Source organism: Ruditapes philippinarum, unplaced genomic scaffold, assembly GCF_026571515.1.
Source record: "Ruditapes philippinarum isolate M1 unplaced genomic scaffold, ASM2657151v2 ctg734_1_1_1_1, whole genome shotgun sequence".
NCBI lineage: Eukaryota > Metazoa > Mollusca > Bivalvia > Venerida > Veneridae > Ruditapes > Ruditapes philippinarum.
The window spans coordinates 208,323-236,006 of record NW_026855182.1 but is presented as its reverse complement, the minus strand read 5'-3'; the positions used below and the strand labels follow the sequence as shown (position 1 = coordinate 236,006).

The window sequence follows — 27,684 nt, the reverse complement described above, 5'->3', positions numbered from 1 at the left end:
ATATCCCAGTCCCATAATTAAATTAGGAATAGCTAATCAGGAATATCCCAGCCCCATAGAATATTTTTTTATAAAATGCTCTTTGTAAATCATTGATATATAAAAGGCACCAAATTTTAGTCCCTTAATCTTTTCTGGGTTTATTTTCTTGCAGCAATTTTAATTGCATCAATTTCATAAAGGAGCTAGTATTATCACAGTTAATAAAATGATTTAATCAAAGGGTAATGTCTTTTTCCTCTTATATTGACAATAGCTCAGTTAACGCTAGCTACCATTGTATACTAAAGCTAAAATGGTTGTTTCATTAACCAAATATGGGCCTATATCAAGAAGCGCTCTATTCTTGGTATACATGTACAGGTGAAAGACATATTTAATGAAATATTTCGTGTTTATGGGAACAATAAACTTTCTTTTTCATCTGTTACTCGGTGATGTTAGAAATTTAAAAGTGGTGTGGATTCAGTAAAAGATGCACCTCATGCATGTGGTCCGATAACTGCAACTTTGCCAAAAATGGTTGAAAAAGTAAATGATTTGATTGCTACTGATGCTTTGTTTGTTTGTTTGTTTCATTTTACGCCCTTTTTCCAACAGTATTTCAGTCATATAGGCGGGTAGTTTCCTAACCATCGTTCCTGGAGAGTTACACCAGTACTAGACTACCTTCCTCAGCGCTAAACTACCAAAGCATCTCCCGGGGATCGAACCCACGCCAGAGAGGTAACTGGAGTGGAAGTCATCGACTCTAACCCCTCGACCACGGAGGCGGTCTGCTACTGATGCAAGATTTACAACTAGGTGTATAGCTAAATGTGTTGGTATCTCCTGACTTGTTCGCGTAAGAATCTTCAAACATTTGTAGAAACAGTTCCCTAAATACAACAATTTAAACAATCTTATTGCAAATATCATCACTGGCGATGAGATGTGGGTTCACTTTTATGAGCCCAAGCGAAAGATATATAACAAAATATGAGCAACCAAAGGAAGTCAAAGACCTTGCATAGCAAGACGCACCATGAGCGTCAAAAAGGTCATGTATGTAACTTTCTTTACCAATCAAGGTCTTGCTATTCAAATTGCCATACCAAAGGATAATTCTGTTAATGCAAGGTTCTTCATAAATTATTGAAGTAATTGGTCTCTGTGGTGTTAGGTTGTTGCAAGACAATACTTCGTCACACAAAGCACCCAATGACCAAGAATATCTGAAACAGGAAAAGGGTGCCCAGCTTCCTCAACCCCAGTATTTGCCAAATATTACCCCGTGTGACTTTTTCATATTTCCCAGGCTCAAAAAAAACCTTGCTGGACTTAGGAAATATCAAACGCAAAAAAATTTCGGTTCAGCTATTTTCCAGTGTCAGAACACTATACCTGGAAAAGATTATGAAAACACATTTAAAAATTAGATTCAAAGACTACAACTTTGTATATCACATGGTGGTAAGGCCACCACGGTTACACGTTTAAACGGATCCGTTTCGAATTTAAGTCGTAAACGTTTACGTAATTTTTTAACGTTTAATCAAAATGACTATAATTTTATTGTCTTACAAAAAATATTAATAATTGCCTGTTATCAGGGATTTTATCAATTCATATTGGTTTATTCCAAAGTAAAAAACAAAACTTGGGTGGTTACAACCCTCCTCACAGCATCAAAGTGCAATAATCGCTCGACAAGTCATAATACATTTTGGTAAAGTTGTTTTACCCTTGATGCACAAAAGAGCGAAATAGGATACAATGCAGAAAAACTGTGCCCACTTAATCGTGATGAGCCCTGAATATTTATTTGTACATGTATTAATAATATAAAGTAAGTCATCATTTGGCGGCTTGAATACATGGTGTAATATAGTACATAGAAGTACCCCCCGTTTAAACTGTATCGTTTCAGTTCTTAACAATCGTGTAAAAATTGTAAACATGGGAGCTTTACATGGTGGTGTGTATTTTGAAGGACTGAGATAATTATTTTGGCACATACTGTTTGTTAAACATTCTCTGAAAATTGACCCAGTTGCATTCATATTTGAACACCCCTGGTAGTAATGAGTTTCAACAAAAGATTTAGTAACCATTGAAGTGTTATGTCTAAAACCTGATGGATGTCCAGTGCTCTTTTCATGAAACATAATGTCTTCAACAATGGGTAGTCCAGTGCTCTTTTCCTGACTTGTAGAGAAGTTGTAAGTAACTTAATGTTAAAATAAAGCTACAAGCCTACAACAAAATAGGGGGTTAATTTCATTGACAATCTGAAGAAAACAAGATCAGATTTAAAGTCCAAGCCCCCAGGTTAAGGGATTTTATAAAATCTGAGGGCTTGTGATGATGTTTATAAATAAACCATGGTGTATTAACATTATTCTTGCATAAAAGTATGTCTGATTCGGTAATTCCGCGATTTGTTTTCAATTTAAAGAAACTGGTTTCATTATAAATGCATTTCATGTGCATGTGTGTTGTCATGTGACAACGGAAGCCTGCCATTTCAGTTAGCTATTTTTACATGACCACCTGTGTCACGCATATAAAATGTGTAACAGTGGCATGTGCTTGTGTGGTTTTATCTGTTAATGCACATGTTTTCATCAATGTTATTGTACACCTGCGTGCCCAGTTTTTAAGTTTATATATTACCTGAAATTTTAGTATTGTATAATGGGATATTAATAATTATAAAGGTAGTTAAAATGGGTGTTCTGTAATACTGTAATAGATTATTGCAAACAAGTAATTAGTTATGTTATGTTTATCTGGAATTTGTTGCAACAGTTCTTATGTATCGGAGATCTGGAAATTAAAACTTTGAATAATTTATATTTAAAATCTTTCTATCAATCTCACAGTGGTGTTATTCAACCCCTCTCGGGGGAAATAGACATAAGGTACATGTGTAATGATTATATGAATTATTTAATTACAATGTGCAATAATTTAGGAATTGTCATTTCTATACATTTCTATATAATGGAAAGAATTATGGTTGAAATTAAAAGTAAATATGATCTTGTAATTATGAAATTGGCATCTAACAGGAACATTGGCAAAGGGTGGTTTTCAATGGTACAAATTACTTAATTTTTCCCGCAAATTACAATTATGAAAAAATATTACATGTATTGATTTATAATACTTGAGTAAAGATTTTAATTTAGGTGTCTGCCATCCCGTTAATAACATGCCTGTTAAAATGCTAACTTAAGTATAAAGCTCATAGGCCTTTGCTCCCAAAACAAAATTATATTTTTCGCTGCTCATATATTTTATTTCATGTAAATGAGTAATGTGCCATATCAACTGTTACATGTGTTCAGTGTGACAGTCTAGTATTATTATTCAGACGCGGAACCTATATTAAGGACAAAAATAATAATGTACTATGTCAATTTTTACCCTGATGCAGTTGTTCATGGACTGATTAAACTTTTTGAGCAGTATAAAAGTCGACTGCAGTATCAAAATATTAAATTGATTTGTAGTCTGGCCTGGTTCTAAAAGTTCCGGTGGCATTAGGTCTGGTATTATTACTGCTTATCTTTAAATAGTTATATACATATATACATGAAATGTTTTAGAATTCGGTGGTTAACCAACTTGCAGTAATGTATCACCAGAAGGTAACAAAGGGCGTTAGTATATCACTGCTTCGATGAATTGATGAATTCGGTCAGTTCAAATTTCATGTGACATATCATCAATCCCTCGGGGGTATTTAATGTTATTAAGCAATCAGGGAAAATCAGTTGGTTCAATGATGTTTACTTTAATTATTGATGAAATACATCACTGACAAAGAATTGTTTACATAGAAATTACTAGTGATGACACAATTCAAATTAAACATTATCAAAGAAATGACGTATTGAAACGTGTATAGGTGATGTTTTTATTTTATAGTCACCTCCAAATGGGAACACACTGCAATTAGTAGGCAATGGTACATTACAGTGATTACTCGAGATCTATTCCAGGAGAAACAAATGACTCTTATACATGCAACAATTTAAAGAGCAAGGGGTTGGGGGGTGTTGAAGGGGGATGGCGTTGGGGGATTAGGATTTTATTATACATGTTATAATATGCCTTTGCCTTCAATATGTCATTTTTCAGATTGATTTTAATCATCTGGAAGTTTTACTTTATTTTTTTTTATTCTATCAATGTTATGATATTTTGTGACATTTTTATCAAGGTTGTTGATTTCAAACTTGACTTGACCCTTACTGCTATGGGTTGGAATCCTGCAAAGGACTTTGGATTCTTTGATATGAGAAAGCTTTCCAGCAAGCTTACAGAATGTCTGTGGTTCTACTCAGGTGCCCATTCATACCGGAAATAATACACAGAAGGGCACCTAAGGTCTTCCTCCACCAGTAATTTGAGATGGAAAGGTGCCATATCACCTGTTCAGTGTTGGTGACACATTAACCCCCACCTCCCCCAAAAAAACCAAAACATTTGATAAATCTTTTTGCATGGCGGCTGGCATAAATAAATTGGTGATCAACATTATGAAATTAAAGGGCATTTTCATCATAGATATAAAAAAATCCCACTTTTTATTACTCTTTCAATTTATTGGAAGTGTACAATTACTGTTGTTCACCTACATTATGGTTATTACAAAATTTAACTGTTACAATAGTCCAAAGTTCTCAGATACAAAGTAGTCCCTGTGTTTACAGAGTATGAATTGATGCTTTCAGAGCCGCGTACAGTTTGATATAAGACTCTGTAAATATTTGCATAATAATCAAATTCCATAGATAGTAAATATTTATTTTGTCATTCGTTATACCTAATTGATATTTATCTAACAAAATTAGCTGCAGACGTCAATTATTTCCTGCCAGTTTATGTTCCCACAATGCATCATGCAATATTTAACATGTGGTCTATAATTACTCTGAACAAAGTCTTAAAATTGATGATAGATCACTGTAAAGCAATTTATATTTTGTCACAATTAGGAACGTCTATTAAATATGTAGCATCTTTGTACTGAATAACCTGTTGGCTCATGTGGAACGGAACAATAATATCTTGTTCTTAGAGTGATTCGTTGATACAGTTGCAAGTGTTAGCCATCGACTTGCCATATTTTTTCAATTTTTCTGTTGTAACATTAAAAAAACAAAATTATGGTCCCATTTTTTCTTAACCAAGTTTCAACATCGTTTTGTACATGAATTCATTTGTCCCAGTGAGCCTATATATACAGTTCAATGTGTGTAATCCTTTTATTCCGAAAACTGTATCATGTCTTGATGACAGGATTCTACACATTGATTTGGTGGAAAACTAGGAAAATAATTCTTAGATTTAAGCGCTTAATAGTAATAGGAGATCTTATTGCTGAAAAAAAGTTAAACATTTTTGAGTAAATTCTAGCAGATTAAGACTTCATGATATACTTTTAGCTACTGACCAATCTCATCTTTTTGATATTGACAGAAAACCCATTGAATTGAAAATGGATTGTTCAAAATTCTAATTCAGAAAGATTTAATAGCGTATGTTTTGTTTATGTCAACTTACTTCAATCACAGTAACAGATGAACCCAAATGGGTGTTACCAGTTAAAATGTTTTATAAAAGAATCATATCGTACCAATGTGTGTGTTTTTTAAATACAGGTTTTCAAGTGCATGTTAAACATTTGAGCTGGACGTTCACTTACAGTACGTTTTTTAAAGTGGAGAGTATCAAATACTTGTAGACTTATGATATTAATATAACAGGGTGTATACATCACCTAAATATGACATCTAGTTAATGTTTTTCAAGACTTGTGTTTATTTATCACAAGTTGTACCTAAGTGCCGTTAAAACACGCATGTAAAATTTGAATGATCTATGGATTAATTTCAATACACTTTATTGATAATATTATATACGTTAGTTATAATATTTTAATACCATATTTTACACTGGATTTAAGTAATTTCTATGTTTGGAATGTAACATTCCCTTTTAAAGCAGTGAACTTACTGCTTTTCACCACTTATTATAATATTATAAGTAAATTTAAGACCTATTTTTTCTTGAAAACTTAAAAATTGTCATGATAAAAAGTAATGATGTATATCTGAAATTGTTTCTGACATAAAATGGCAAGGAACATAGATATTTTTAATGGACTTTATTAAAAAAAGACAAATGAATGTCAAATTACTGATTGCGTCAATTACCGTAAGCAAGCAACTTTCTCATTGGTCACCATATGATTTCATGTATGTTTTATAAACAGAAATGATTGAGTATTGTACTAATGTGTAATATACACATATGATAAGTTGATATTTATCAGTTTGTGAAGCACCTTAATTCTTACAAAGTCAGTTTATTCATTTTTACTTAGTTTTATGTACACATTACATTTGAAATCATCCTGTTACAGATATTGTAACATTTCATGCAATTATCATTACATTTAGTACACTTATCATAACATTTAGTACAATAATCATAACATTTAGTACAATTATCATAACATTTCATGCAATTATCATTACATTTAATACAATTGTTGCTACATTTTGTACAATTATATTTATAAATTTTCATACAATTATCATTTTATTTCATACAGTTATCATTACATTTCATACAGTTATCATTACATTTCATACAGATTTCATAATATTTCATACATTTTAGCATAACATTTTGTGCAGTAATCATTACATTTTATATCCAATTATCATTACATTCATACAATTATCATTAAATTTCATGTAGTTATCATTAAATGTTCATGCAATTAGCATTACACTTCATGCACGTATCATTACATTTCATATCCATTTATCATTATATTTAAAACAATTATCATTACATTTCATACAATTATCATTAAATTCCATGCGATTATCATTAAATTTTCATACAATTATCATTACAGAGGTGAATGAGCATAGAAGAATGGCACCAGATCCAGAAAGCTACTATTTTCAGCCTAACCAGAAAAAGAAGTAAGTTGAAATAAATATGAGCTATGCATTGGTTTGTGTTTCTTTGTCAGCATTTTTGTTAAATTTGTTGGGCTGCTTAGCTGTGCAACAAATATAATGGAATTAATGCTGACCTCATGAATACTTACCTTTGTGAAATTATGTTTTGAATCTTGATACAAAGTGAGTACAATGCTGAGTTAATGGGATCATATTCAGTGAAAAGTTTGATTAAATTAAATGTACTTTAGGATTTTGTAAAACAAAAATTTATTGGTCCAAAAAAAAAAAATGTAATTTCAACTACTAAGTAGTGGTTTGCGTTACAATCACCATGTGAATCCTGTTAGTGTTACACAGGAATGGGAGTGTGAAAAAATAATCAAGTAATTGTGCAGTAATAAGAACAAAATCTTTGCAGTAGAGTGTTATGTTTTTGTGCGGAAGTTGGTATCTCCAAAACTACTTGAGGGAATAGGTTGAAACTTCACACACTTAGTTTAGAGCATTGTAGGAGGTCACTATCCAAGGCCCATAACTCTTACACAGATTTTATCATAGAATTATGGCCCTTCTGAACATAGAGAATTCTTCATTACCCAGGCTCTTGTTTTACTATCAAGCACTGAGAAAAGTTGAGCAAATAGCTCTTATTGTAAATACAATTGAGAGAAGTTAATGAGCACATAAATGGTGGCTAAGATGCTTTATTTCAGCTGGCATGACAAATATTTTTAAGGAAAGTGGTAACTTTTCAAGATTATTGGTTAGAATGACAACCTGGCAACTGCATTGGAGACTACTTTTGCCCATAGGATATTTGAAAAAAAAATTTACTTCAGAAACTTCTACTTGTATACATTTTGTATTATTTCATTTCAGATCCTTGTATGTATTTGTATTAATCCATTTCAGATCCTTGCCACATTATGATACCTCCGAGGAAGCCTTGTTAGATGAAATAGAGAAAGAATTTGATTTGTGATAAATTGTTAAATCATTCCAGATTATGACATCATTCTTTGCCTACCATAATGACATCATTCTTCGCCTACAATAATGACATCATTCTTCGCCTACAATAATGACATCATTCTTCGCCTATGATAATGACATCATTCTTCACCTATGATATATTACTCTCATAGTCAATCATGATATTTCATCAATTTTAATTTTTTATGACATATCATTGTTTTGTTTGTTATTTTAAAATTTATAATATGATTTCAACGTATGAATATATGTATGGTATGTAGTATCATGAAATTACAATATCTAATTAAATGAATCATGAAATAACAATACCTGATTGAGGTATCAAAATGAAGGATAATTGTAATTGAAGTTGGATACAGAGGACAGGTCAGGATATCACAAATGATGTATATTTTATGTATATAAAAATTGATATCATGTCCAGATAGTGATATCATTTTCAGTGTAGGATATCAAACAGAATAATTACATGATATAATGACATAGATTATGATATCATTATCAATGTATGATATTGTATACAATATATGATATCATTAACAGGATTATGATATCATTATCAAGGCATGATATCATATACAATATTTGTTATCATGAACTAGATTATGATATCATTATCAATGTATGATATCATATACAATATATGATATTATGAACTAGATTATGATATCATTATCAATGTATGATATCATACAAATATAAATATGATATTATGAACTAGATTATGATATCATTATCAATGTATGATATCATACAAACAATATAATATCAAGAATATCCCAGTATGGGATAAACTGTCTACTTATTACAGCATGTATTTAGTGATGTATATATTGATATCATGAAATACCATGATATTGTCTGTGTGTGATATCATTGTACAGAATGTGATATGATGGCAGCCATAGTTATGTACATTGTGATTATACCATACCATGATATTGTACATGTATATAGTATACATGTATATGGTATCAGGTATATTTGTCATGATACATTTTTAACTGTGATATCAGACATTAAACCATGATATTATGAGTGATATCAGGAAAATCTGTGTTATTTTATGATTTAACAGTATGTATTTTTAAGGTTATACCATATTTAATAGCTAGGATATCATGTTTTAACACTCTAAATGTTCTGATATAAAGATTTTTTTATTTTAAGATACCATCTTTGTTAGCACAAAGATAACAACTTTTTTTATGTGAAATATTGCAGTCAACTTTGATCTTTAATTCCTATCTTTCAAATTGTTTGATTTATTTTAGGCATTATGTAATGATTGTCACAGAAATAATAAATTTAATATGTAAGTTTTAAGACAGGTCTAAATGTTTGTATATATTATTATACAGTTAGATAATTATAATATTTAGTATAATAATGGACTGGTGGAGAATTTTTTTTTACAGAATCAGAATGTGATATATTTTTGTATAAAGTAAGAACAATTTTAATAGAAAATCAGAGTAGCCTTAGTCATCAGTATTTTTGATTTTGAAATCCCTAACATTTAGATAAACTGTTCAATATTCAGAGCTTGGCAAATCCATTATACAAATAAAGGCATACTTACCATGGTTAACGCATAATAATTTGTACTTTAAGTCAGGGGAACAAATATTTTATAAATTGGTGATATTTTGTTTTTAGCCAGTAGATTTATTTTATTGGTATTGAAATATATATATTCATAATTAATGACCATAATGGCATGTGATATGAACAAACTGTTCTAAAATTCTCTTGTGTTCTGTATATTTGTATTCTGATTTATTAGTCCCCTACCGGTTTACCGGAGGGGACTTTAGGTTTACCCTCCGTCCGTCTGTCCGTCCGTCTGTCTGTCCGAGCCAACATTTGATTATTATGAGCTTCATTCCGTAGTTAAATAAAGAACATAAACTCATAAAATTTAAAATTAAGAGCTATTTTTTGTTTTTATGAGCTTATTTTGCTTATGGACGTTGGTCCAGGTGGTGTTTATGAGCTCATTTGCCTCATAAACATCAAATTTTGGTACGTCCGTCCGTCAGTCCGTCCGTCCACAAAACTGGATCCCGCGATAACTTGAAAAGTACTGAAAATATTTTTATGAAAATTGGTATATGGATAGATGGCAGTCTTGGAATTATGCACGTCTTTTTTTTTTCTTCCTATGTTGAAAATTCTGGTTGCTATGGCAACAAATAGGCTAAAAATATGGCAAATTTTACACATAAACTGGATCCAGTGATAACGCAAAAAGTACTGTAAATATTTTTATGAAACTTGACATATGGGTAGATGGCAGTCTTGGAATTATGCACGTCTTTTTCTTTTCTTCCTATGTTGAAAATTCTGGTTGCTATGGCAACAAATAGGCTGAAAATATGGCAAATTTTACACATAAATAACGCAAAAAGTACTGGAAATATTTTTATGAAACTTGACATATGGGTAGATGGCAGTCTTGGAATTATGCACTTCTTTTTCTTTTCTTCCTATGTTGAAATTCTGGTTGCTATGGCAACAAATAGGCTGAAAATATGGCAAATTTTACACATAAACTGGATCCAGTGATAAAGCAAAAAGTCCTGGAAATATTTTTATGAAAACTGACATATGGGTAGATGGCAGTCTTGAGATTATGCACGCCTTTTTCTTTTCTTCCTATGTTGAAAATTCTGGTTGCTATTGGCAACACATAGACTGAAAATATGGCAAATTTTACACATAAACTGAATCCAGTGATATCTCAAAAAGTACTGGAAATATTTTTTATGAAACTTGACATATGGGTAGATAGCAGTGTTGAGATTATACATGTCTTATCTGTTCTTCCTATTTTTGAAAAAATATCAGTTGCCTTGGCAACAAATAGGCTTAAAACATGGCAAATATAACAATAATTTGTGATTAGTCAAAAAGAGCTGAAAATTTTTATGAAATTGCATCTTTATTTCAAGAGTTATCTCCTCTTTAAGAATTTTGCTTTTAAAATGTTATATTTTGGTAACAGGGATGTTTCAAATATTAACTTTAGAGTGTCCTTCAGTCCGTCTGTCTGTTCATAAAAACTGTTTCCTGTGATCACTTTTAAAGAACTTTTCCAACAAGTTTACTTAAAATAGAGAAAAATTGAAACATTAGTGAATGGCCAATGGCCCTTCAGAATGTTGATGGGGTTCTAACCGGTAGGGGACTTATGGATTGCTTGCAATACTATGATAATTGCTTGTTTATTTTAATTGTTGCTCTGTGACAAGAAGGAAACTTTGTAAAGCATTTTATTTATTGTTTAGTGATTGTAATTATTTATTTAAGTTACACAATTTATGTAAATAATGGTTTAAGAAAATTATATATCAGGGACAAATTTTGTGGTAAAAAACTACAGGTCTATTTTCTCAACACAATTCATTGTTAATAAAAAATTAGAAACCATGGGAACAGAAATTGCTCAAAGTGCATTCATCAGGTCATTGTCAATAATAACTTTTATTTCCAATAATTTCTTACATTATACTTGTCCTTTCTGTCAAGATAAGTTTGGAAGTGGTTTTATTTTGTGATTTTTTTCTATGTAAGGAAATTGTGTAAAAAAAGACAAAACCAATCCAATTGTTTCCGTTGTAATATTTCAAACTATGTGCTGAATATGTATATATGCTTTACTTTGTATATGTAAATGAAATTTGGGATAAACATGAACTTGACTTTACATAAAGGCAATTGAAAGGAAAAGTTTTTTTTTACTACTTTCTGTGTTAAGATATGAAGCAGCATATTGTTTGACCAGTGATTATTTCCTGTTCAAATTTATTAAAGGTGTACATTTGAGAAACTGTACTCTATGTGTCTGCCACACCTAGCGAAATATTTTGACATCTATCTCACTTTTAAGCTTTTGTGTCTCTATTTTAAATTACATTTAAGATTTTATTTAGTAATATTTTCTTTTTCTTTTAAGTTTGACTATTTTATAATGTTGAAAAAGTTCTACATGAATAAGTTTGAACAGTTATTTGAGAAATAATATTTTGTTCTAGAACAGTTTTTATCTGTTATATGAAGATTACGATGTAAGATTTGTAAAATTTGATCATGTATCTGACACAAACAATATCCATATATAATTCTTTTGGAGTTTGTATTCATGTATTATGTAAACTCTATCAACATAATTGTTAATGATATATTAAAATAAAAAGCAGCCATGTTTTTTTATGTTAATCCCAATTTTCAGTTATTTCCTTTGCTTAACTAGATGTAGATTTTTTTTATTTATTTATTTATTTACCTCTTTAGAGAGGAAAATTTACTTGTTACACTGTCCCTTATTTATCAGTTTGCAGCACCTTCTTGACAGTATCTTTGAATTATTTCCAGATTTCAACGAAACTTTGTTATGAATATTAAGTGTTGTTCGGATGAAATGTTTATTGATGTCCAAAAAAACTGCTTTTTACATTTGCAAACCATTAACATTCCATTCTATTTATAGTACGAGAGCATGATGTGTTATTTTAAACAAATCATTTCATTATCATAAAAATGTTGCCTCATTTTCAATTAATTTTAACCTCTGACCTTTCATGCAATTTTCACATGTATACAAGTTTGTAGGTAAAAATCCTTATTCTGCACATTTTCAAGGTCACAATTTAGTTCTGAAGGTCACATAATCACCTAACAAGGTTACATTTATGACATTGTCATAATCTTCAAGGGCGTATGACCACAAATCAGGTTCATATTATACTGTCTTCACTTTTTAAAAGTCACATGATCACAGCAATACTGTCCTCCATTTTCAAAGGTCACATGACCGCAAATCAAGTTCACATTATACTGTCTTCACTTTTTAAAAGTCACATGATCACGGCAATGCAAAAACTTATATAAATCTCAAGTAGAAAAAGGTTAAACAATGGAGTTATCTCCCCTTATGTGTAAGAGAGAAATTGATGAATAATTTTTTAAGTGAGATATGGTTTAAAAATTACTTTTTGTTTAAAAACCATTTTAATTTCTAAAAAACAAAAATCACTAAATCTAAAGAATTTTGTATTTATTTTTCAGTGTTTTAAGTATTTATAATGTACATAATTATAATGTACAAGTTTTCTGTGATACATCAGATATCATAGTATTGATATTTGAGCCGCGTCACGACAAAACCAACGTAATGCGTTTGCGACCAGCATGGATCCAGACCAGCCTGCCCATCCGCGCAGGCTGATTAGGATCCATGCTAATCACTTACCAACCCTTTTACAAGTATAGAAACTTAAAGCGAACAGCATGGATCCTGATCAGACTGCGCGTATCGCAGGCTGGTCTGGATCCATGCTGGTCGCAAACCCTTTATGTTGGTTTTTTTTTGTCATGACACGGCTCATTTATTTTCATAGTTACAAGTTCAGGAGAACATGGTTATTTTACTATAAGTATCTCTAAATTCAGCCAAGAAATATTATTACTTATCTTGTATTGACTAAACCCTTTAACCTGTGATAAGCCTTTGCCACAGGTATATAGCCAGGCCAGCCTACACATCTGTGAAGTCTTACTTGAGGACTGTTGGTAACTCTAATATTTGTATTTTGATATTGAAATCCCTTGAATTTTTAATGTACCTTTCAACTTAAAAGCTGGGCAAACCCATTACAAAAAAATTTTAGGTTTAGAGTTAGGGTACTTAAAGATATACTATGCTCAAATTTGATAGAAGAAAATATTGATAATTGCTATATAGTCTTTTTGTAAATACACATGTATAAAATAAACAGGTTTTGACTTCACACAAAGTAGATCTGTTATGTTTAAAATTCTACACACTATAAGGTATTAATATAGTGTCATCAAAAAAAAATGGCAGTAGAAAGGACCAACTTTTCTTGACTTGTAATAGGAAACACAGCTTCCCATACATAATTATTCATTCTTTTATTCAAATTAGACATATTCAGTAAGAATTTCTGTGATTAAAATATTTTAGGGGGTTTTAGGATGATCAGAGTATATCTTTAACATTTTGTGATGTCACTTTTCATTGGATAAAAGAGAGATTCACAAAACCAATAACCAATGCTGTAAAATTTATGAAGCAATTTTTATTTTTCCGCAAATGAATAGTTGTAAGTTTTGAGAAGAAAAATATTTTCTCTGTATTGTACCACTGAAAATGTGAAAAATAAGAAAAATCCAGGATTTGGATAGATAGGCTAAGCATAAATTTGATTAGGTAGGCCAAGTGTAAATCATATAATAATAAAAATTGTGATAACTATTGTAATAAAAAATGATATATCATTTACATGTATATAGAATTATATTCAGAAACCACCTGCCGTACTGTGATATGTTTTGTTGTGTTTTCGTTTTTCTGTCCAATATTTTGCCATTTTCTATTTATTTTGATAAAAAGAGTTTTATGTTTAAAGCAAACGATATTTGAAATGTTTACACATTGCAATTGGTGTGATGATCAGTCTGTCCACATTTTATACACTGTTGAAACAAAATAAAACTATTTATTAAAACTGATGGACCTTTCTTGTTGTAATTGTTATACCCTTACCATTTTTGTGTTGCCAGCTTCAGAAAAAAATGCATGGAGAAACATCCAATTTCTTCCTCTCCATCAATCAAGCTGTAAAGTTACCATTACTATAATTATTCTATCGTGAATGTACCATATCAACACAATCCTGTTTTGGTAATGATTTTTGGACAACAACAAAAATCTGCTTAACTAGTTTGTGCTTGCTGGTAAAATAAGTCTGAATAATGTGAATTCATTCAAAATCCATGCTACGTATCATGGTTTAGAACTGTTCACTGTGTAAGTAGGTATGTGAAAGTGGCTAAATAGCTCAAGTCAGTACAGCTTTCTAGGATCCTTGGTTCAAGTCCCAGGCATGCTGCAGATTTTTCTCACCCAGTGACATTTGGTTCCCATTGTAGGGCTCAGTTTAAATCACATTTGTCTGTAACTGTGAGAAATTCCATTGGCAAATATCAGTAAAGCGGGGAAGAATGAAATAGTTTAGAATTATTTAGGGAAGATGTGTAAGAAGCCGGATAGCTCTGGTAGAACCAATGGAACTGTATTCCAAGGGACCAAATTCCAAGTCCATTCATGTTGGCACATTTTTCTCACCCTGTGACATACAGTTTCGGACCTTGAATAGTGACATATTATTACGATTACAAAGACATATGTGAAGTTTCAAGAGAAAACCTTCTTTAGCTTTGACCATTGATATTCAACCAGGATTTTTCCAAGTTCAGAAAGGGCTATTATTCAGTCAAATCCATGCTAGAGTCACCAAAGATCTGGCAAAGAGGATATAAAATATATGACTATAGAGGTGCTATACATTTAAAATATTTATTTCATCATGCCATGTTTAATAAATTAATGTGATTCAATGAGTTTTTAACACATTTCATGTTAATGAATATCAATTCAGTTATGTATGAGTATGACTGTATAGTATCAATGTAATAAATGTTAACATTTCATATATTTAATTAACCAGGTCCCTTAACCCACTAAATATCTTAAATGGACTTGTCTAACTTTCAATCTGGGCAAAACCATTTATTATTTTTAGGTAAATTTTCAAATTAAGTACAGACTGATAAGCAAACTATCTACCCAAGTGACCAGTGCAGGGCATGATCTTTGTATACAAGGGTCACATAGGTAGAACCTGTTGCTGTCAGCAAGCTAAAGATTAAGGACTTCGGAACTTTAACAGAAGTATGCACACTGCCATAATAGTTCTTTATCAAAGAATAATGTCACATAGGAAAACATGCTCTTACATGACAATAATGTACCAAAAATACATGTAGGTTAACATAAAAAAGAACTATGGAACAAAAAGTGAATCGCCTTTGCCAACAGTTTAGAGCCAGCCCAGCCAAATTTTGTATTTTTGAAACTATAGAACAAAAAGTGAATGGCCTTTGCCAACAGTATAGAGCCAGGCAAGCCAGATTTTGTATTTTTGATAATAAAATCGCTTAAACTTTGAATGGACAATTCCAGATTCAATGCAGGACAAAACCACTTATTCAGCAGGTAAAATGTTAAAGGAATCCCACCGAAGTCCAAAAAAACTTAAAATCTTACACAGATCAGCTGAGGTACATGAAACAGAAAGAGCAAATGAAAATATAAATGTACTCGGAAATAAATTCAAAATCGTATTTGTGTGCCAGTGTCACCGTGTGCAATTCATAGCTTTATATCTTTTAAAAGTGACATTATGCCCAACTAAATGTACATGGTGAATGTACAAGTCAAAATAACTTTACATTCTGCCATAATTGTTTTAAACTTTACATCGTATTTTACACGTATAATCAATAACCCACGTGACTGGCAAATAATATCTAAATATCCCCAGGTTTGACTTTTACTTCAAAAGAAGAGGAGGAAAGTCATTTTATATTTTAGGCAGTTTTAATATAATCAATTATTGGTCGTTGACCATTATAAATTAATAGTCAATGTTTGGAAATATATATCTAATTAAGGTAGCTCGCTACTTTCCGACCGAAATTTGACAACATCTCAGATCTTGATGATTTTTTGTATGCAAACATATAGATATGTGAACTTTACTTCTGCAGTATTATTTTATAAATAAACACCGTTACTATGACGTCAAAGCGCCCTCTATCGGTGGCGGCGAAATTGCGTCTTTTTCTCAGTAAACCAATCTGTTCTTATCAATTTTCATCCGATTTCCTTTGTTTTTTTTTATAGTGTTCAGTAAATGTATGTCTTTGTAATATATCTTTCTTTAACATTTACTTAATAGTCTGCGATTCTACGTCATTATTTTTCTACATTCTGAACCGTCCATATCTGATGCAAATACGCGCGATTCGCAATAAAGGAATTGTGTAATAAAAAAAAATTCAAAGCACGGTGAGCTTTGCAAAATTTTTATCGAGCGTGTTTTGAGAAAGTGAAGGAAAATATTTATGCAATAAAAAATATAGGGTCAACGCGTAAGATATTTTGCTATTACTGTTTTAAAAAATAAAATAAAGGGGGAATGTAACGTAATGGTTTTTGGTGGCGTTAATAGACGTTGGAGTTCAAAAAAATAATACCCCAAATAACAATTTTCTTACGTCAAAACATTAACGATAGTAAGTAATAAACAACCAGGAAATTGATGAAATGTATATTTTTTTTTTAATTGTTGATTATTTTCTCAATGAAAGCATGCGCTAGATGAGCACATTTACAATGTTTAATCTTAAATACGTTTCCTAATTTGCAGGACGCAGTCTCATACATCTTTTTAATTTTTTATTTTATATTTTGATGTTTGTAATGAAAGAGTGAAAAGTGTTATATATGTTAACTATGAATTAACTAGTTTCAAAGGCGCAAAAAAAAAAATAAGATTCACATATTGCTGTATGAAAGAAAAGTAAGAATATTAGGTCGCTTACCTTATCCCGTTAGAATATTAATTTTACGTTACATTCAGCTTTTAAACACTTTCATATAATCACATACAGGCAGACGAGCCTCGGTGTCAAAACACATCGTAAAGATTGCAATTAAAATAGATATGCATCAAATGTGAAATAAGTGATAAAAAAATTTTCAGAAATAATATTCAATATGTTAAGAATTTTATAACAAACTGTACAAATTTATTTTTGCTTACCATTTTTAAGTGATGTGCAATACATAGATTATAATAATTATAATCTAATTAAAATGTCATAATTAGAAAATGACAAACTATAAAACTTTTTGGATCTCGGATTTACGTATACCTACTTACTGCTTTTTCATTACAGTATAACAAAGCGGCCCTCAAATAATTATTTATTTCTAAAGGTTCCACTACATTAGGCAACAAAGGGCATTTCTCTGTAGATGTTATACTGTATATTTTAATTAAACACAAAATATAATTATTAAATACCATGTGCAACTTTTGTTACCACTGAATTATGTTGACGTTACCGTGTTCATTTTTAATACAATACAGTTTGCTTTAAAACAAAAATATATAAAACAAAAAACAAAAACAAAAACGAAAACACACACCAAAAACACGTGTTTATGATGTAAACAATAAAGTGGACTTCTGCCTTATTAAGGGAGATCATAATCAGGTTTTTAACTTTGAATATTCTGTAATCGGTAAAGTGGTCTTACGCTGAATTCGGAGGGTATGAATTGGAGACACGATTGCGTATTGTACTAATAGATAATCCTTTAGAATTGTTTACTGTGTATGAAATGTTTCAAGGTCCACCTCGGACTCCTGTCATATATTTCCGTAGAGAAGTTGATACTGTGAGAAACACTGGTTTTGTTAAATTCCCGTCAGCTATAATTGAAAATACTGTTGAAAGCGGCGTTAAACCCAATATTAAAAAATAAAGAAGATATAAAACATAAAATGCATAGTTCATTATTTTCATAGGCTCTACATAGCACTGTATTATGTGAAGACAAAAACGAGCTTCTCCGAAAACCATATTCACACAAATTGAGGATCCTACATGATCGTCTTCAATACAAGAGAATCTGTATTAATTTTGATATGCAAAATTATCCGCTAATGAATAAATAAACGGATCTTTCGCCTCGAATCGAGCTTCAGGTCGCCTCAAAGATGCGCTAGTAAACGCATACCGCGAGTCAGCGAGTTTTAATAAATAATAATATCTGTAACTATGTGAAATGCGTGAGAAATTCAAGCCATAGCACGAGAACGTGATTTCTCCTTTAAATCTGAGTCTCACGCTTAGTGCAGGGATATTATTTACTAGTATTTAGCTGTGAGAAAAATAAGAATAACTGATGGCTGTTAATACATGAGCCGTGTCACGACAAAACCAACATAATGGGTTTGCGACCAGCATGGATCCAGACAAGCCTGTGCATCCGCTTTTAAACATTTTAACAAGTAAAGAAACTGATAGCGAACAGAATGGATCCTGATCAGACTGCGCGGATGCGCAGGCTGGTCTGGATCCATGCTGGTCGCGAAAGCATTATGTTGGTTTTGTCGTGACGCGGCTCAAATACATTTTTATACAAGTAGAAAAGTTTTAAAATGTCTGCTAGATTTATATAATTAAGACTACCAGTGAATCATGACTTACGTACAAATCGTTGTTACTTCCAGTTGATCATACATTTTTGAAACGTAAATTTGATTCATTTCCTAATAACTGATATATACAATTCGAAATTGTTACATACGTATGGTAACATGGAAGTTTATGTAGTACCGAGATACAAATAACATGGTGACACCGCGACTGCACCAGCCTTTTTATTCTTTTTTTCTGACATTCTTTGGAGAAATGTTTGTTTGTATTATTTCCACTTAGGTGGCCTTTTAATTATATCTTTCAATATTCTGATTGTATTTCAGTCCTCGAGGTATTAATAACCATTCGTTTGCAGTTTTTTTTAGATTGATACGAACTTTTGCAGACAGTCATACCCTGATTTGTTGTACATGTATATAATTGAAGTTGTTCATCGAAATGCGGGCACCTGACAGGACTTTTAAAAGAACATTTTACGGAACATGTCTAAATACTATTGTTGTTGATGGTTTTCACACATTTTAATTTCGGTCAGTATGCTATTTATCGGAAAAGTCGTGACAATTTCCTTGAGAAAAATATTTGATGTCACCAAAATCATTACGTTTACTCATCCTTTATCTTATATTAAATAAGTAATACCAAAATATCTTACGCGTTGACCCTATATTTTTATTGCATAAATATTTTTTTTCATGACTTCACTACATGTTAAAAAAAATACAGCAACATTCACCGTGTTGATTTTTTGTTATTTTACAATCTTTATTGCGATATCGCGTGATATTTGTATCATAAATTTACGTCAGAACGTGGGTTAAAATAACGTAGAATCGCAGAGTATTATGCAAATGTTAAAGAAAGACATTATTTCAAAGACAGACATTTACTGAACATTATAAAATTAAAACAAAGGAAATCGGATGAAAATTAATAAGAACAGACCGGTTTATTGATAAAAAGACGCAATTTCGCCGCCACCGATAGAGGGCGCTTTGACGTCATAGTTACGCTGTTTATTTGTAAAATAATGCTGCAGAAGTAAAGCCTACCCATCTATATTTATGTATACCAAAAATCATCAAGATCTAAGATGTTGTCAAATTTCGGTCGGAAAGTAGCGAGCTACCTTAAGCTCAACTTGGTAGTGCAAAATAAGTGACATGTCAAAAATATCTCAATCAATGTTATTTTGGGGTAAGAGATTGCAAATATGTACCCTTTATAATCATTAATAAATGTTCATTTTATGTGCTTAATTCTTGATGTTAAGTCACTGAACATGCCCATGGCATGAAACTTGGGACTATTAAATGCCTTTACTTTTATTATACCCTGAATATAACAGTGGTGAGACTTTCACAAAAAGTTTTAAACTTAACCACTTCAAGTTATAGCCATTGAAGAATGAAAGAAATATAAAATTGATGATCAGTTTTGAAAAAGTATTGCTGTGAAAGAATTTCATTTTTCATTTTAAGAATTGCTTCAAAATTGAGTCTCTTTACAAGTTATAATAACTTCATTTTGTTTCTGTATCAATAAATATTTATATAGTCATTGGCTATCTTATATGCATAAATCTTGAATTGTTTCAACATGTACATACATGCAGCTCAGACAGAATAAATACAATTAAAGCAGCACGCCTCCAGATTCATGCTTATTTTCATGAACATTTTGAAAATGTATTTTAATGTATAATATTGTGAAATAATCATAAGGAAGGAATTATCACATTATCAATGGCACAACCCACGTAAATTACCAAATCGTGGTCAAAATATGCTTAAAAACCCTAACTGCGTTAGTAACGCAGTAGAAATATAGTTGTAAATACTGAAAAATTAGTCATTAACCGCATGTCACATGTAAAATATTACTTGACTCTTAAATCATTTTGCTTTTCCTAAAATCGTGGTACACATTTTTCAAGTTTGATTTTACTGAAATATTTTGACTCATCTGAAGGCATGTAGCTTTAAAAATTATATCTTTTATAAAAAAAAAAATTCACTTCTAACAAAATTTATGTTATTTTGTCACTACTAGGTATTAATTGTCAAGTAACAGCAAATCCAAATTGACAGGTTTTTTTTTTCGAATAAAAATCTGCTCCTGGAGATTCTTTCATCATTTTCACTATAGTGAAAGTTTCATTCATTTTGTTCCATTTCTTTTGTCTATTCTGTTAAAAAAAAAGCCCACAATAGGCTGTGCTAAAGTTCTTGAATATCCTCGCCAATATATACAATTGTTTCACAATGATCCATCCCATTAAATCATCATGTGTCACTGTCACCTCCATTTTCTTCTTCCCATTTCTTCATTATTTCAAAAAATTCTCTAGCTTTAATCTTCTTTGGAATAATGTCTGAAAAAAAAAATTTTCTTTGGAATAATGTCTGAAAGAAATAATTTTCTTTTTAAATATCACACTAACGCAAACATATAATTATTTCATATCACTGTTGTAAATGTAAGGGTGGCCACAGATATTTCAAACCATTATTCCCTGATATTTCTCTGTAAAAAAATAATATCCTCTTAACAATTTTCCTGAAAAAAAAAACCCTGTTTATTTTTTTCCCTAAAAACCCGTAATAGGGTGTTTTTCCACCAAAAGAAAAAAAACTTTAAAATACTTTTCCCCCAAAAAAACTTTTTACTTTAAAAAAACCCCTTTTAAAAATATAACCTGTTATTTTTTAAAAATTAAAACGGGCCCCCCAAAATGTGAAAAACCCCTTTTTCCCATTATTTATAATAATAACATGCTTTTTAACCGGGAAAAAAAAAGGGCCCGGGGGAAAATTTTAAAAATTTAAAACCCTTAAAAGGCATCTTTCCCCCTTTTGAAAAAATCCCGTAGGGTTCATTTATAAATTAAAAGTTTAAGGGTAAAAATTAAAAAAAACCCCCAAAAAAGTGAATCAGTTAATTAATAAATAGGCCAATTTCCAGACAAAAAATATTTTGATTTCACAACTTTTAAAATTAAAACTCCAAAAAAAACAAAAAAAAAAGTTTAAAAATTTTAAAAAATTTTAATTTTTCAAAAACTTGCTCAACTGAAAATTTCCATAAAAAATTCTTTAAAATGGTTTTATAAACTTTGAAAAAGTTAAAAATCAGGGGGGAAAATTTCAAAAAATTTGAAAAAGGGGGAAAACTCCCCTTTTTTCTAAACTTGAAATTCCAGGGCCCTTTTATTTTTTAAAATTTTGGAAAATTAAAATAAATTTGAAAAAATTTTAAAATTTTAAAACCCCAACTTTTTTTCCCAAAACAAAAATTAAAAGATTTTGTTATTTAAATCTTTAAGAAAAAACTTCAATATTTAACCAATGAAAACATTTTTACCCAAATTGACAATTACTTCAAAACTTGCTCTATCTAGTCATTCACATAAAATATTCTCTTTAGAAATGGCTGACTATACATGATGTATTTCAAAAGAATTTGAAAGAGTAACAGTCTTTTTTTTTTTAAAGACTTGAAATTACATGCCACATAGATGTATCTGTTGATGGGTCTTGGTAATTTTTTCATTAATAAATTGACAGGGTTTTCGTTTTTATCTGAGCTTACCAAAACAACCAATTTAGCCAAAGGTCAAGGGGAATATTTAATCTACATGCTAAAAATACAACCAATTTTAAGAATATTTTAACTGACGATATGGATCGCCAATCTGTTGATAAGGAAAACCTTTGCAACTTTCATGGTTTTGCTTTTAGTCTGTTTACCATTTAAATAAATAAACAAAGAGGCTTCTGGTCTATCTATTTTTTAAAAAACAGTTTAGCAAACAATATATAGATAAATAATTTATACATAAACATCAGTTTTTTATGTGACAGTAGTAAGAAGTAAAGTTAAGACCTTGCAAAAACTGTAAAGTGTCAATGCCATCCACAATCTCCGCTAGATCATTATACTTGAGCATTCCCTTGTCAGAACTTTGTTCCAATGACACTTGTGCCAGACTCTGTATAAACATCTCCTGAAATGATATTTGAATACTAGTCAAAGTAAAATCTTTCTAGTTGTTAGCAATTCTTTTCATTGCTAGGCCAATTGCTCATGAACTGTATCACAAATAAAATCACTAGAAATGTGTCCATAGGAGTAAGGACACGGGTGCTGTCCATTTTATGACTCTAGGTCAAATATTTTTTGGACTACATGTGCCACAAGTTGAAAACTAAAAATCTTTTACTAAGTAAAGGGTAAGAACTTTACAAATACTGAATAAATCCACAAGCAAACCCCAAGGTGCATAAGTACACATGCTGACCAACATTCTTGTAAACTGTCAGGCCTACAAGTCAAATACTTTTTGAGCTATGCATGAGCAAGTTGAAAATTGCAAATTTATACTACTGTAAGTCAAGGTCAATAACTCTTAACAAAACTGAAAAAAAATCCACATGCAAAGTCCCAGGTGTATCACTGCAAAGCTTCACAGTGATGTTGATCATTATTCCTGTAAAGTTGGTTGATTCTAACTCAAGCACTAAAGGAACAAATAACACAACATAATAAAACAGCTTTTACTAAGTCAAGGGCAATAACTGTACAAAATACTGTATAAATCCACAAGCAAAACCAAAGGTGCACAACTACATTTGCTGAGCAACATTCCCGTAAGGTTTCATGACTCTATGTCAAATCCTTTTTGAGTTACATGCAACACAAGTTAAAAATTGCAAAATTTTAATAAGTCAAGGGCAATAACTCTAAAAATACTAAATAAATCCACACGAAAATACCCAGGTGCACAACTGCACATGCTGATCAACATTCCTGTTAAGTTTCATGACTCTAGGTCAAATACTTTTTGAGTTACATTCTACACAAGTTGAAAATTGCAAATTTTTACTACACATGTAAGTCAAGGGCAAAAACTCTAAAAATACTGAATAAATCCACACGAAAATACCAAGGTGCACAAATGCACATACTGATCAACATTATTATTCAGTTTCATGACTGTAGGTCAAATACTTTTTGAGTTATGTGCGACACAAAAGAGAACGGACAGACAGACAAGGGTAAATCTAAATGCCCCCCACCACCCTAAAGTGGGGGCACAACGAGTTCCATTGTGTAAACCAGGTCAACCTTTGACTATCTCAAAATTGCAGTTTGATAGCCGGTCAGCTAATTTAATTAAACAAAAATGGGTCAAAGACAGAAAAGGACGGGTTGCATTTGTATACCAAATATCATGATGCTGTGATGTTAAGAAAAAAATTTACCACTGAATATTAATGTCGAAAATTTAACAGTCAGTAAACAGGAAGTGGATGAGAAACAAACCTGACATAAAATCCCAAGATATGGAACTACTAGTCAATGCTGTAAGCCAAATATCAAGGGGCTGCTGAGAAAACTATTACAAAAATTTCCTACCAATGACCATTAATGTCGAAAATTTAACTAAGTCAGAAAAAGGAAATGGATAAGTAACAAGCCTGACATCAGATCCCACGATACGGGATTACATGTAAATGCTGTATGCCAAATATCACGAGGCTGTCATTAGAAGTTGCTAAAAAAACTGTTACGAAAATTTCCTACCATTGACCATTAATGTCGAAAATTGAATTAAGTCCATAAACAGAAAGTTGATGAGCGACAGACCTGAAATTGAATCCTACATTATGGGACCATGTGTCAATGCTGTTTGCCAAATATCAACAGGCTATGATAAGTACTTGCTGAGAAAACTGTTACGAAATTTCCTATCATTGACCATTAATGCCGAAAATTTAACTAAGTCCATCAACAGGAAGTAGATAAGTGTCAGACCTGAAATTGATTCCCACGGTATGAGACCATGTGTCAATGCTGTATGCCAAATATCAAGAGGCTGTGATAAGTAGTTGCTGAGAAAACTGTTACGAAAATTTCCTACCCTTGACCATTAATGTCGGAAATTTAACTAAGTTGATAAACAGGAAGTGGATGAGCGACAGCCCTGAAATCTGTTCCCACAGTATGAGAACAAAAGTTAATGCTGTATGCCAAATTTCAAGAGGCTGTGATTAGTAGTTGCTGAGTAAACTGTTACGAAAATGTCCTATCAATGACCATTAATGCTGAAAATTTAACTAAGTCGATCAACAGGAAGTAGATAAGCGTCAGACCTGAAATCGATCCCACGGTATGAGACCGTGTGTCAATCCTGTATGCCAAATATCAAGAGGCTGTGATAAGTAGTTGCAGAGAAAACTGTTACGATATTTCCTACCATTGAACATTAATGTCGAAAATTTAACTAAGTCGATAAACAGAAAGTGGATAAGCGACAGACCTGAAATCGATTCCCACGATATGGGACCATGTGTCAATGCTGTATGCCAAATATCAAGAGGCTGTGATGTGTAGTTGCTGAGAAAACTGTTAAGAAATTTCCTTCCATTGACCATTTTTGTTGAAAATTTAACTAAGTCGATAAACAGGAAGTGGATGAGCGACAGACCTGAAATCAAATCCCACAGTATGGGACCATGTGTCAATGCTGTATGCCAAATATCAAGAGGCTGTGTTGTGTAGTTGCTGAGAAAACTGTTACGAAAATTTCCTACCATTGACCATTAATGTTGAAAATTTAACTAAGTCGATAAACAGGAAGTGGATAAGCGACAGACCTGAAATCGAATCCCATGGTATGGGACCATGTGTCAATGCTGTATGCCATATTTCAAGAGGCTGTGATAAGTACTTGCTGAGAAAACTGTTATGGAAAGTTTTTCCCCGCCCGCCCACCAGACATTCACCATACTATAACCCGGGTTTGCACCAGTGCAACCCGGCCAAAAATGTAAACACAGGAAGGTTAAGAGTCAATTTGGCTCTCTATCAACTTGGCACAGGTCAACTCGGCCCACTTTTGAAAAAAAAAAACATATTAAACGTATTAATTTTTTTATTACTGTACTAGCATGTTTAAATATCAAGGGAAGTTGTTTGAAATGAGATATCCTCACATTGATTACCTTGGCAGCATTGTACAGATAATGGGAGATCTCTGCGTAGGAGATTGATATTCTTATATAAGTACATAGTACTTCTGTAGAATTATGGCTACAACTTAAATGGAGAATATTTACTCTATATTCGGTCATTACTTCTTTAGCCATCTTATTTTTTTGGATTCCTAATCCATAATTGTAGATATTTAGGCTTGTGTTATTTTATGTTAGGCAAGTACTTTGCCAAGAGGCAGTAGCTAGCCGTACTGGCCCGTACGGCTAGCCAAAGTTCTAGCCGTATGTGAGTCACGTTCGGCTAGCCAGATCACACTGAATTGGCTAGTCGTACAGCACTTTTTAAAATTACATGGAAGTCGAAAATGCATACCGTATGTTATTTCATGACTTTATTAAAGCAAGGATTTTAACAGAGAAACAGCAATTGTCTTCGTATGTTTACTTTTTAGAGATTAATCCGTCGCCATGTTGGCTACAGTACAGTAAATGATTAAGTATGAATATCAATCTTTGTCATCTCCAGATGGCGAGAAAAAAAGAGCGTTTAAAAATTGGTTGCAGTTGAAAAACATCAATTGAAATAGTTTACAAAATTGTGATAACAATCCTTTTTTGTTTCAATAAGTTCAATTTTCAACACCTTTAAAAATAAAAAAACACTGAAAATAATTGTTGTTGGCTCTAATAATTGCGTCAATTACTGACTATCATAGGGAAAGTTTGCATGTTCCGTGAAACGCATTCTAAAATTTTATTGTCAGTCCCTGGATAGGCTTTAATTAAGGCTTATTGATTGTGCTTTTTTACTTCTACTGTATTTAAAAAATTTAAAATTATTTTTGCTTTTCAAAGTGTTTTTTTTTAATGTTCTTTTTATTTATTCCATTGCGATCATACCATTATGAAAAAGCTTCATTTGCCGTTATGATTATTTATTCAATTCATCTGCATAATTAACAAAAATGATTTAATAATTTATCTTTCATACAAATAAAACAACAAATCATCTAAATTATGAAAAACAATGACGCTATTACTTATAACAAGAAACTTTGACACTTTTATCAAGATTACAACGCTTGTAGATATATTACCTGTCTTCGTATTCATTTTTTTTACAAAATGGCGTAGCATCTTTATTAAAGTAAACATACAAGGACAAATGCAGGGACTTGGTTAAAATCCTTGTTTAAAGACACAAATAACGTATGCATTTTCGACTCTCATATAATTTTGAAAAGTGCCGTACGTCTAGACAATACAGTGTGTCCTTGCTAGTCGTACGTGACTCACGTACGCCTAGAACTTTTGGCCAGCCGTACGGCTAGCCACTTCCTTGCCAAGAAGGTAAACAACACAAAGCAACATTACTGCTTAACTTGGGCAAAGATTGAAATGACAGAAAACATCTGGTTTCTTTGAAATTACCGTCGCTTTTGCTGCTAAAAAGAGTGCCTCCTGATTTATGTTGCTGACATCAGGTGAACTTTTCATGATTGTCCTCACCCGTGAAAGTGGTAATTCACATTTCCCTCTTTCGTCAGCCATTTTCCCGGCAATTGGCGAGCTTGATTAAAATATTTTTCAATGTTCCGAAATTAATCGAACCA

General features: G+C 31.6%; 1 protein-coding gene and 2 long non-coding RNA genes across 3 annotated transcripts; 2 read left to right on the top strand and 1 right to left on the bottom strand.

The window, feature by feature from the left end:
* Nucleotides 1–6,917: 6,917 nt before the first annotated feature.
* On the top strand, nucleotides 6,918–14,507 carry LOC132742341 (uncharacterized). Its single transcript, XR_009627426.1, has 2 exons — nucleotides 6,918–6,992; nucleotides 7,887–14,507. It is a non-coding gene; the product is annotated as an uncharacterized LOC132742341 (long non-coding RNA).
* A 1,863-nt stretch (nucleotides 14,508–16,370) lies between these two features.
* LOC132742340 (uncharacterized) lies at nucleotides 16,371–20,441 on the top strand. The gene is made up of 2 exons (XR_009627425.1): nucleotides 16,371–16,511; nucleotides 20,209–20,441. It is a non-coding gene; the product is annotated as an uncharacterized LOC132742340 (long non-coding RNA).
* Nucleotides 20,442–20,576: 135 nt separating this feature from the next.
* On the bottom strand, nucleotides 20,577–27,660 carry LOC132742339 (chromatin accessibility complex protein 1-like). Its single transcript, XM_060730712.1, has 3 exons — nucleotides 27,503–27,660; nucleotides 22,959–23,079; nucleotides 20,577–21,447 (listed from the first exon to the last, which is right to left on the bottom strand). Exons 1-3 carry the CDS (start codon nucleotides 27,620–27,622, stop codon nucleotides 21,359–21,361), a joined length of 330 nt encoding a protein of 109 aa, XP_060586695.1. The 5' UTR covers nucleotides 27,623–27,660; the 3' UTR covers nucleotides 20,577–21,358.
* Between the last annotated feature and the right edge of the window lie 24 nt (nucleotides 27,661–27,684).